The 12,778-nt window shown below is 33.1% G+C and overlaps 1 protein-coding gene across 6 annotated transcripts in view; it reads right to left on the reverse strand.

The window, feature by feature from the left end:
- KIAA1109 (KIAA1109 ortholog) overlaps positions 1–12,778 on the reverse strand; it is a 219,349-nt gene that overhangs the window by 21,788 nt on the left and 184,783 nt on the right. For 5 of the 6 annotated variants that reach the window (XM_030815739.1, XM_030815740.1, XM_030815742.1 and 2 more), the window contains 7 exons: positions 11,512–11,765; positions 8,337–8,552; positions 7,004–7,184; positions 6,272–6,473; positions 4,518–4,679; positions 3,874–4,013; positions 1,349–1,550 (listed from right to left, as the gene is read on the reverse strand). In XM_030815739.1, the coding sequence (XP_030671599.1) occupies positions 1,349–1,550; positions 3,874–4,013; positions 4,518–4,679; positions 6,272–6,473; positions 7,004–7,184; positions 8,337–8,552; positions 11,512–11,765 (1,357 nt within the window). The remainder of the gene's footprint in view (positions 1–1,348; positions 1,551–3,873; positions 4,014–4,517; positions 4,680–6,271; positions 6,474–7,003; positions 7,185–8,336; positions 8,553–11,511; positions 11,766–12,778) is intronic. The other variant, XM_030815741.1, reaches the window with a different exon arrangement.

The following is a 12,778-nucleotide window of genomic DNA, read 5'->3' on the forward strand; positions in this document are numbered from 1 at the left end:
TTTGTTGACAACACAACTCCAACAGCAATATTTCGGAGCTAAGTACTAGATAATGGGTGACCACATTAGCAAAAGCTTTATTTCTAAGATATCAACCTTTTTGTTTTCCAATTTTGTTGTGAAAACTTTCAAAGATTCATACAGCAAAACAAATGATTTCCTATAACCATTTCCCCATTAATACATGTAAATATTGTGTTAAGAGATATAATTTCAATTTTTCAAAGATGACTTTTGGGATGCTTTCTCACAAGCCAGTTTGTAATAATTTTTCCAACTGATGCTTGATGAGATTATTAGAATAAAGATTTGAATCTAAGATGACTCTCAAAAAATAGGACGCAAAACCTAAGCTGTATTTCCTTACAAATCAGAAAGGTATTTCCCCCTCCAATGTCTTCATGCCTCTCTCAAAAATGGAATTTGGGATTTTATTTTTTTCACTCTTAATGCAAACCTTCTCAACCTTGCCATTATTGACATTTTCAACCAGATAATTCTTTGGGAGTGGAGGGGGTTGTCATATATACTATGGAATGTTTAGTAGCATCTCTGGCTTCCCTTCTAGCTGTCAGCTGTACACCCTCAGTTATGACTATCAAAATTGTCTCCTAATATTGCCAACAAGATAGGTCCTGGTTAAGAACCACTATTTTAACGATATTCCAGTCTCCTTACCAGTTTTCATTCAGTCTAGTCTCTTTTTTTCAGAGGTATTCAATAAAATCTTTACCATTTGCATGTGTGATCTCTATTTCATTTTTAGGGCAGAAATGGCACCCAGCTTTAACATAGTGAGGAATGCCTATCATCTCAGGAAATCAATTATATTTTAAAAACAAAACCTTTATGAAACACATATTTGAGTTATATAACCAAATTTGCCATTTAAAAATACATATGCTACTGCTACTTGATACAGTGTTCACTCGGTGTGATAAGAAATGCCTGTAAGGTAACACTATGTTTCTTATTTTCCATTTATAATACTGATTACTCCTTAATATCAAATATAGCTTAAGATAAAAGATATTCAAAAGTACTTGAATGTGTGGATTATTATATAGTAGGTATGTCATAGCGCTTGTAGTATGTACATTCAAGCCAAATTCAAAATGCTGTCTAATTGCCATTCAGCTAAAAGTAGAAACCAAAGGATACTCAAGTTCAAGTAACACATGAAATATACTCAAAACATTGGTCTACTGTAGATTTCTTTCTATAAATAATCCTCAAATATTCCCCTTTTCCAAATATATTTTAAAATATGTATTAATTACTATTAAAATATTTATTTAAAAATAGTATTTGGCCTTATACTAGAGGAATAAAAGAACATTATCTGTACCTGGTATTCCAGTTTTACTAGCAGAAGTCTTTGTTCCACTCTGAGTAGCATTACCTCCAGGGGATAAAGTCTCTGCAGGATATGTAGTCCCTAAAGTCTCCAGTTCTCCTCGGTTTGAAGAAAACACCAAATCCAGGGATGGCAGCTTTAACATGCATTCTACTCTTGATACTGGTAAACAGCTAAATTTGATCTGTGAGGGCTAAAAATAACAGAAAGCAAAAGGTTTCTAGGAACTGGATAAAAGAAAAGTTTTAAACGGAAATAATACTGAAATGTTCAAATAGACTTAAGAAACATTTTTTTTAAACAGAAAGAAATGAAGTATATCACCTGAACTCATACATAAACCACAACATCTACAGGGAAGTTAAGAAATTTCACCTTGGATTTCAAAAGTTACATTTAATTTCCATTTCTGTCTACATATATTTATCATATTTACTCATTTGATACTTAAGATTTTGTGTTCATTGTCCTAGCTTTTTTAAACAGAAGCATGATATAAAAATCAAAATGTATAAACAAAATGCTATCATTTTTAAAAACCTAAATATTTGAGGAGACATCTCAGAACAATAAGACAGCTGACCCTTGAACACCACAGGTTTGAACTGTGCCGGTCCAATTAACATATGGATTTTTTTGAGCCAAACATGGATTGAAAATACAGTATTTGGGATGAAAAACCTGCATATACAGAGGGGTGTCTCTTTTCTTTTTTAGTAATTCCTCAGGGCTGACTGCGGGACTTGAGTATGTGTGGATTTTGGTATACATGGTGGGGGGCAGGGGTAGTCCTAAAGCCAGTCTCCTAAGTACGTGGAGGGACTGTATTCAGATATTTAGATAGTTCAGAACCTTAAAAATATTTATGCTCATATTAAACTTGTTCATAATAACAAAGGTTGGTTTTTGTTTTTTTAGAGACAGGGTCTCACTCTGTCGTCCAGGCTGGACTGCAGTGGTGCAATTATGGCTCACTGCAGCCTTTGAACGTACCAGTCTCAAGCCATCTTCCCATCTCAGCCTCCCAAGTTGCTAGGACCACAGATGCATACCATCACGCCTCGCTAATTTTTTTTTTTTTTTTGGTAGAGATGGGGTCTCCGTATGTTGCCCAGGCTGGTCTCAAACTCCTGGGCTCAAGTGATCTACCCGCCTCAGGCTCCCAAAGTGCTGTGATTACAGGTGTGAGCCACTGCACCCAGCCCAAAGGTTTTATAACCCTCAAACCCTCATTCATTCTGTTTTCATCAGACCTTTAAAAAACCTAGCTAAAAATTCTAGAATGTAAGACTGAAGCTCTTTTGGCCACATTACTCTTATAGAAGATAGTTGGAACAGATGACCATCATCTGTTAAGATTGATTATTAGACCTTTAAAAAAGATTATTAGACCTTTAGAACAGATTGATTATTAGACCTTTAAAAAAGCTAGCTAAAAATTCTAAAATGTAAGACTGAAGCTCTTTTGGCCACATTACTGTTATAGAAGATAATTGGAACAGATGACCATCATCTCTTAAGATTGATTATTAGATTTTAATTGAGGATCAACTAAACCGTGAAATTTTGATACAAGTAGTTTTAAATCCTCCTTGATAAACATTTAATTAAATATGTACTATATTTGGTATAGTATATATGCTAATATATATTTTATTATATATAATATATACTAATACTATATATTTGGTATAGTATATATGCTAATATATACTCCCAAAGGCCTATTGGTAGGACTGCATTTTAGAATAAAATATTAAATAAAAACTAGGTAACACTTAGCAAAAATTTTAACAAAGGTACTATTGTGACTTTATATCTCAATTACACTTTATATCTGCCCAGAAAGAACTATAATGGCAAGAAATTAAAGTGCCAAAATAAAGGCATAATATGCTTAAAAAAGGGTTTTAACTTAAATATTTTTATTTTTGCCACAGAAGTATGAGCTTTAATTTTTGAAAACCCAAAGATCTATGAAACTTCTTAGTAGAAAAGTGAATACAGATGATCTCCAATTTAGGATGGGCGAAAGTGATACACATTCAGTAGAAACTGTACTTTGAGGACCCATACAACCATTCTGCATTTCACTTTCAGTACAACGTTCAATAAATTACATGAGATATTCAAGATATTATTATAAAAAAGGCTTTGTGTTAGATTATTTTACCCAACTGAAGAGTAATATGTTCTGAGCACATTTAAGGTAAGCTAGTTTAAGCTATGCTGTTCAGTAAGTTAAGTGTATTAAATGCATTACTGACTTATACTATTCAGTTTGTGATGGGTTAATCAGAACTTAACAGCATCATAACTTGAGCATCTGTATATACATAAAATTTTACACATACTTCACAGATATTCAGGCAACCTCTAAGCCATCATAAACATACTAAAGGTTCATGAACCTGAGGTTAAGAAAACTTTTAAACAGTAATAATGTTGAAATGTTCAAATAAACTTAAGAAAAACATTTCTCTTTAAAACAAACAGAAAGAAATGAAGTATGTCACCTGAACTCGTACATAAACCACGACATCTACAGGGAAGGAAGAGTAAGCAGATGTTGAAGATGACACTAGTGATGTTGTTGATTCTTCCATAGGATCCGGTATTTCAAAATGTCCCATATCTTCATCTTGTGAGCTGACAGCTGTTTAAAATATTTGGTTAAGTTTTATTATTAGATCAAAGGCAAACTATTTATTAAAAGATCCTTATTGTTTATACTAGTGAGATGGGAGGTATGAACACCTGGAAACATTTGCTTCTGTAGCCCTTCATTCTACATGTTTTTCCGTGTTCACACCTCTTGCTCATTCCCCCAAACTCAAATTTTCCTGCTGCTATACCACTGTACAAAGAAACTAGTGATTATATCCTTGCCCTCAAAGAGATTCCAGTCCAAGGGACACACTAAGGATGTAGAACCTAAATGTTAATTTTGTCATTAACTAGCTGGAGCCATGGGAAAGTTATGTAACCTCACCAAGACTTAGTTTCTTCATTTGTAAATGACAATTAGATGATCTCTCAAGTTCTTTTACAGTTTACAATTCTTTAATATTTATAATTGCATATATTATGTAATAATGTAAAATCGCATTAAGAAAACCTTCTATATAATAAGATCCCAAAATATAAGAAGGATGCTTACCTGTATAATTCCTTTCAATTGGTGTAATTGGGATAGTTTCCAGAGCTTTTTCCAGGAAGTCTAATAGGCAGGGACTGATAACCATTTCTTCTGGCAATGACTGAAGTGCTACCCAGGCATATAACTTGGCTGTTTTTACTCCTCCACTTCCTTTTCCTTTGGCTAGAACATTTATAAATTCCATTTAATGGATTTTATAAAAAGTTCCAATTAAACAGAAATTTGAATTAAATTAAAGTTTAATCAAGCAAAGTACCTCACATTTAAGGCCTTACAAGAAAATAATAAAAGTATCAGGTTGATAGGAATGATATGTTAATGTTAGAATACAGAGGCGATTAATGACATATAATAAGTTGGTTATTCCTACTTGCTCTATGTCACAAGTTTTGGTCCAGTTTTTCAGCTTTGTATTTTGCTTAGTCTCTCATTAGCATTAGTCCTTTTGCCCATTTAAGAAGATATAGAGAACTTCAACAATATTTAGTGGCAAGTGAAGAAAAATGTCACTGTTTTCAGGCTTTCCTATGCTTAGCTTGTACATACTTATAATGCTTCCCTGCTTCAGGAGAATGAGTAAAAACATCTAAGACTTAGCTAGCTTTGGCTAAGGTCTCCAACTTTTAACATTTATTAGTTGTTCAAATCTAGGAAAGACATCCAACTTCTATGAGCCTTAACTTTCCTCATTTATAAAAGGGGTTAATATCTGCCATGCACTTAATGGACACAGACATGCCTTGTTAACTGAAAAGTGATATTAGGCATTCTCAGCATGATTACTATTTTAAAAGGTTTATATATAAAGTTTTGTCTGCCAAATGAAACTTTCTCAAGTAATTCTTGTCTAGTCTGATATTCCTTTTCTCGGAAATCCTGCCATATATGTACAGTATCATTCATGTGCTATGGTAGCCAGATTCCAAGATGACGTTCAATGATCCTTGCCTCCTGGTATTCATGCCCTTGTGTAGTTTACTTCCGTACTGACCTGTGTGATGAGTAAAACCTTATGGCAGTGATGGTGTGTGACTTCTAAGGCTAAGCCATAAGAGATAATGCAGCTTCAGCCATGGTATCTTTTGGATCACTCCTTTTGAGGGAAGTCAACTGCCATATCATGAGAACACTGAAGAAGCCCAGTAGAGAAGCCCACATGAGAGGAACTGAAGTACCAATTAGCCAGTCACATGACTGAGACATGATGGAGGCAGATTTTTCAGCCCCAGCCAAGTATTCAGATGATTCTAGCCCTAGCCAATGTCATGACTGCAATCTTGTAAAAGACCATGAGTTAAATCTGCTGAGCCAAACTGTGCCTACATTTCTATCAACAGAACCTGTGGTTGAGGTTATAAGCCACTAAATTCTGCGTAATGTGTTATACAACAGAGAAGTAATAAATGTGGTTAAACCCAATGTACTTTCAAGTTTGATATTTCCATCTGCTCATAAGCTCCCAAATTTGAGCTACATAAAACTACTCTTTTTATATATACAGACCTAAAAATTTAAGTAAGTAAACTATTTGGTATATTGTTATTTTATAACAGATATTCTAAAGTAATGTCAATTTCAAAAACAGGTGAAAATGGTTGGCCCACACTTCCATATATGAAGTCTGTATAGTCATTATTGACAAGTGTATGTCCTTTTTTCTTAAACATGTGCATTGGAAAGTCTCAAAAGAGCAAGTAGGTAATAACTAAAAATTTTTAAAATGACAAAAAATAAAGTATATACTCCTTAAATACCTGCAGGAATAGGTGGGGGCTGGGGAGGAAGTAAGGTGTTAGTCTTGCTCTGGACAGTGCAAGGTAAAGGAGGAGAAGGAGGAGATGTTGCACTATCTTTCATACCATACAGCTTGGACTCTTTGGAGAGTGTTCTTGGCAAGGAAGATCCCCTGGAGGCATTAGGTGATTCAGTCTTTAGCGTCTTGGAATTGTAATGCAACTGTATTGAAATAAATAAACTTTTAAAATTAAAATTATGAAGATAAGGAAAATAAGAAATATAGAAAAATGTGGTAGAAAGAACATTGGAAGTCAGAAGACTGTTTTAACTTTTAAAAGTCAGCTTTGTGATCCTGGCAAGTTTCTTTGCTTTTTTCATTTTTTAAAATAAAAAGGTCATTTCAGATAATCTTTAATGTCCTTTCGAATTGAATAGTCTATGATTCTATAATTCTAGAATCTAAAAAACTGTTGTTTAATGAAGTTGCACTAGGCAAGGTTTAGCAAGTTTGTTATGAATATCCATTTATTAAAAAACCGAACTTCTTGCCATCAAACTTTCATGGCAAATGCTATATAAATGAAGTGGGAACCTGCAGTTTTGATGTTCTTCTGTCCAGAATATGGCTATATTAGACAAAGAAGTCACTAAGTCTCATTTTAATATAATGAGAAAAAGATGAACATATATGATAGAAAATAAACATTGCTACCAATATAATCCCTTACCCTAGGAAATTAGGTTTTTACCTTTACATCAACTCCAGGAATGTAAAATACTGTTGTTTCTAAGTCACTAGGCTTTGTCTGTAGAGATGATGGCACTTTCTTGCCGGTCATTAAATGGGTGGTAGAAGCATAATTAGTTTGAAACTTCTTCTTTTTTGAAGGTGAATCTTGATCTAAGCTCCTGGAACTTCGATCATAACTCCTGTGAACAGAAAAATGTTCTTATCTTTTTAAAAAATGACACATTTATCTCTTTTTTTGTTTAAAAGCAAACTTTTATTTTTACAGTAAATGGAATATAATCCTTCATTTAAGAAGTTGAAAAAAGTAAAGTTCATCAGTATCTCTAGCGAGACTGGTTAATGCCTTGCATGAGTGATGTAAATGTTGTATGTTCCGTAACTATAAAGGGCAGTTACCTTTATTCTTTCCTAAGGTTGTGACTTTCATTTGAACATATTAGGTTGAACCAAATGAAACTGCCCTTTATATAGGTAAAAATACAGCTAAATATTAGCAATTTATTATGGGTTATGGTTCAATCAAAAATAAACTAATAGTCATCCTTTTTATCATCACTACTACATTTGTAAGACATTTTAACTGTTTATAGTACCTTTTTAAATTTCTCTTATTTTATAAAAGCCTCAAATATTTTATTATGGAAATTTTTGAACATATAAAAAAGTAATCAGAATAGTATCATTAATGATCCTCCATGTTCCCACTACCCAGTTTCAATAATTGTCAGCATTCTTTTTATCTACATCTCCACCCATCCACTCAATTATAACTATTTTTTTTACAGTTCATTTTTAGGTTAGAAAAGAAAAACAAAATTTAAAGAAAAAAATATGTTAATCCTGTTTATATCATCATTTAGTTAGTGATATAAACAAATAGTAAAGCTGCAGTTATATCCTGAACACAATTTCAGTCTACTGAGGTCTGTGTAACTGTCTCCCAGTCTTTATTTCTTTATGAACTCATCAAAACTCTCAATAACCAAGATACTTCTGAACACTGTGTTGTTCTTTAAAACTGAAGTACGTATAGTACAGGGACAGACACTGAGAAATTCATGTGTGTTAAAAGAATTCCAAAGATATAACTATTTTAATTAAAAAAATTGCGAGACTCTAACTCAGACATCCATTTCTAGTTGCCAGAAAATATTATGCACTTGTTTATAAGAAATTGTATAAGAAATATACACTTGACCATTATAACTATAATTACATTTACACTTCAAATCTGCATTTTAGGATGGAGAAGTTTGTTATAATTCAGTGATATATGAATAGTATTTCTAATAGATAAAGTTTCATGTATCCTTTTTCAATCAATTTCTTACCTTCTCAAACTTATATCATCATGTTCTTGTAGAAGGGTGGTTGGGTGGAGTACACATTTTCCACTATCAATTTCAACCCGTATATCAAGTTCAAAGTCAATATTTCTCTCTGTAGCCGTGCCACTAAGACTTCTGTTGACTGGTGTTGTTGGCCAGCGTTCTGTAAATAGCTGATGAACAGCAGCAAAGCCTGTTGCTTTTTTACGAGATGTATGTCTACAGAAAGAACAACTGATCATTACATTGTAGTAAAATGAGAGTTCTTTTTAACAAACTATTTTCCAACATGTTATGTGAGCAATAGTCTGTAAATAAATTTTACTATTTCATAAATTCACATAAGTGAGTTTAATGGAGCCACATTTTATTCAGCTACTATGTACTGAATAACTATTATATGCCAGGCTATGTGCTAGGTGATGAGGACACAGACATAATCACCACTTTCAAGGAGTCTGAATATCAGTATATAAACTATACTGTGTATGTTGGAAAATATTTCATTTTCTCAAATTATAACATTTAAATGTTACTTTCCAGATTTTATTAAAGACAGAACAACAAGGAAAGAAAAATAATGCTATGTGCTCTTTAACAAATGGTGCTGGAAAAACTGGATATGCACATCAAAAAAATGAAATTGAGCCCTTATGTTATACTATACAAAAAAATCAACTCAAAATGGATTAAAGACTTAACACCTGAAACTGTTAAACTCTTAGAAGAAAACATAGGGAAAAGGCTTCATAACACTGGTCTTGGCAATGATTTCCTGACACCAAAAGCACAGACAACAAAAGTAAAAATAGACAAGTGGGACAACATCAAACTGAAAAAGCTTCTGCAAAGCAATGGAAACAACAGCATGAAAAGGCAACCCATGGAATGGGAGAAAATATTTGTAACCATATATCTGACAAGGGAGTAATTCCCAAAGTATGTAACAAAATCCTAGCATTCAGAAAGCAAAAACATCCAATTTTAATAATTGGCTAAGAACTTAAGTAGACATTTCTCCAAAGAATCAGCCAACAAGTATATGAAAAGGTGTTCAATATTACTAGTCATCAAGGAAATGCAAATCAAAACCACAATGAGATATGACTTCATACCTGGTAAGATGACTATTATTTAAATAAAAAGCAAAAACAAGTGTGTTGGCAAGGACATGGAGAAAACAGAATCCTTGCATCTTCTGGTAGGAATGCAAAACAGAGCAGCTGCTAGGGAAAATAGTATGGAGATTCCTCAAGAGATTACAGTAGAACTACAACATGATCCAGAGATCCCACTTCTGGGTATTTATCCAAAAGAATTGAAATTGGGATCTCAAAGAGATATTTGCACTCCCATGTTCACTGTAGCATTTTTCACAATAGCCAAGATGTAGAAACAACCTAAAATGTCCATTGACAGACAAATGAATTAAAAAATGTGATGCATACATACAATGGAATTTTATTAGCCTTAGAAAAAAGACGGAAATGCTGCACTATGTGACAACATGTATGAACTTGAGGACATTATGCTACATGAAATAAGCCAGATACAGAAGGACAAATACTGCATGATTCCACTTATATGAGGTATCTAAAATTGCCCAGCTCATAGAAGTAGGGAATAGAATGGTGGTTGTCAGGGGTTGGGGGTCGAGGGGAGGTTGGCAGTTGCTCATCAATCATGTATAAAGTTTGCAAGATTAATAAGTTCTAGAGATTGTGCCTACAGATAACACTATTGTATTGCACACTTAAAAAGGTGTTAAGAGGGTAGATCTCATGCTAAGTGATCTTACCAAAATAAAATATTCAAAGAACTTATCAAATTGTGTATCTGGAAAATATGGTTACACTAATGTAAATTATATCTCAATAAAACTGACAAAATATTTTTTAAGACGGCAACGTAAAACAAAAAGTAAAGAGATATAGATCATCTGTGCAGGAAGGCAAATGTCCGATTACTGTTAAGACAAAACAAAAAAAAAAGGGAAGAATTTATCCACACAACTATAAAGTAATATTTCCTATAACCAAATTTATATTATGTTTTAAGAGATACCAAAATATCTAGAAAAATTGTTAGAAAAGACGCAAACCTGGACCACCATGAAATTAAATATAATGACAAGATTCTAAAAATGTCCAGGAAGAAAACGGACATAAAATATCAAAAAAATCTTAAGTCACATTGACAGAATTGAAAAAGATAACCAGCACATGCCGAATATGGATGCTGGAAGATAACAGAGCAGTTTTTCTTACTTAGGAGAAGAAATAAATATTAGACTAGAATTCTGTTCCCAACCCAATAGTAAACACAAAAACAGTAAAGCTACTTTAGACATGAAGAAAATGAAGTAGATCTGCAATAATAACTTTTCATAGAAAGTTATTTGAGAATGTACTCCAGAAAAATGAAGGAATAAAACCAAATATGCTGATGTATGGGATTCAGGAGTCAGTGGCTTCAGTCTAGGAAGGGGAGGAAAGAATCCCTAAAGCTCAAAATGCAGAAGATTGAAGATAGAGAGTTTCTTATAGATCAACTTTCGGTTATACTCTTGTGCTAAGCCAATTTCTCATTATTTATTACCATTATTAGAAACTCTTACTATTATTGTCACAACCTCACTTGAGGGTGGTTTAAACACACCAGTTCCAAAGATCCTTGCAGCTCCTCTTGAGGGTATATTCAGAGCAAAGTTTCACATATGTCATTTATTTCATTAACACCAGTTCATGTTATTTCTTTCTTCTAAGAATTTGCTTAAATCTTTCATCCATTGCTAACCACTTCCCTTTACTACTTTTCTTAACTAGCCTTCACTATTACATATCTCCTTGCTGCAATCTGTTACTTTAATGCCACAGGAATACAGCCCTCTCCTTTAATTTACTCATAACCACATCTTTATTTCCATTTTATTTTAGATAATTAAACTTAGGTGACTTGAAAAAAAAATTTAAATTTGAAAAATAATGCTATATGGAGCTACATCACAATAAACCATGTGATAAATTTTGTTAAAATTTTATTTTAATGAGTCTCTTAGTCTCACTCAAGCGAGGCACATTAAAAATGTTTTTTGTAAAAGTTGAGTTATATATAACATTTTGTGCTCATTTCTAGATTCTGAAATACTACATTAGGATCTTAAAATGAGGTTACTCACGAGGGTTTCCTGTAAATATAAAACCTTTCCCTCTCATGGTCTTCATCTTTTTCATCCTTCTCGGAATCTTCACTGGTAGAAGACAAACTGTCATCCCGTCGGCCCTCTTCAGTTTGGAAAGGAATGCCTGGTGAAAAGCCTCCTGGAGTTTTGGGAGAACTGAACACGGAACATGATCCTTCACTATTTGATGAATAATGGGATGGACCTTCAATGGTTACTGACAAAAGGTCCAGTTCTGTCTCCTCTGGAAACTGATTGTAAAAAGAAAAAACATGAATCAGATTCATATTTCAATTAAAAAAGAAAAAAACATTATAAATTTAAACATTTAAAAATAATCTCAGAGTTGAATTTCTTCACTCTGAACTGAAAGAAAGGTCAGATTCATGAACATATGAAATAGTACACCAAGGAAGGAAGCAAGAGGGCCAACCACAGAAAGTTATACTACTGACATACTAAAAATCAGAATGAAATTTTACTTAATATAAACATATATTACTGTATCAATAAGTAAACACTGTAATTCTTTAAAGCAGAAGTTAAACATGTGGAAGCAAAAGAAACGATTAACTGTAAATCAGAATGGCAAGAGCAATTAGTGATGGAAGAGCATGCAGTGTCAGTACAAAGTTTGTTTTCTCATCATGCTAGTAGATGCTTTTTGTGGATACATCTTTTAAAAATGAGCCCCACATGAGTTAAAGAAAAATGTGCAAATAGCTGAGTAATAAAACATGTATCAATCAAACTGAAGAATGCTGTATTTTAAGGTAAATACACTTGGCTCTCTGTAAACACCTACAGATTCCAAGTGCAGATGGAAAATACTGGGGGAAAAATAAAAATAATAGTACAATAAAAAATAATACACATAAAAGATTTAACAACTGTTTACAATAGCATTTAAAGTGTACTACTACCCATTATAAGTAATCTAGAGATGATTTAATGTATATGGGAGGATGTATGTAGGTTATGTGCAAATACTGCACCATTTTATAAAAGGGACTCGAGTATTTGTGGATATTGGTATGCATGGGGGTCCTACAACCAATCCCCTACAGATATTGAGAGAAGACTATAATTTGTATAAACACCATGTCACTAACTCAGGATTTCACCAGGAGGCCACTGCATTTAAATAGGTCAAACAAAACAAAACAAAAACAAAACACCCCCCATGACATAATTTTGATGCCCAGCTTCACAGAGTCACAGAGTTACTTGAGCAGTAATAAGCCTTTATAAACTTTAATGTGCA

The sequence above is a fragment of the Nomascus leucogenys genome, chromosome 7b (assembly GCF_006542625.1).
Source record: "Nomascus leucogenys isolate Asia chromosome 7b, Asia_NLE_v1, whole genome shotgun sequence".
Taxonomy (NCBI): domain Eukaryota; kingdom Metazoa; phylum Chordata; class Mammalia; order Primates; family Hylobatidae; genus Nomascus; species Nomascus leucogenys.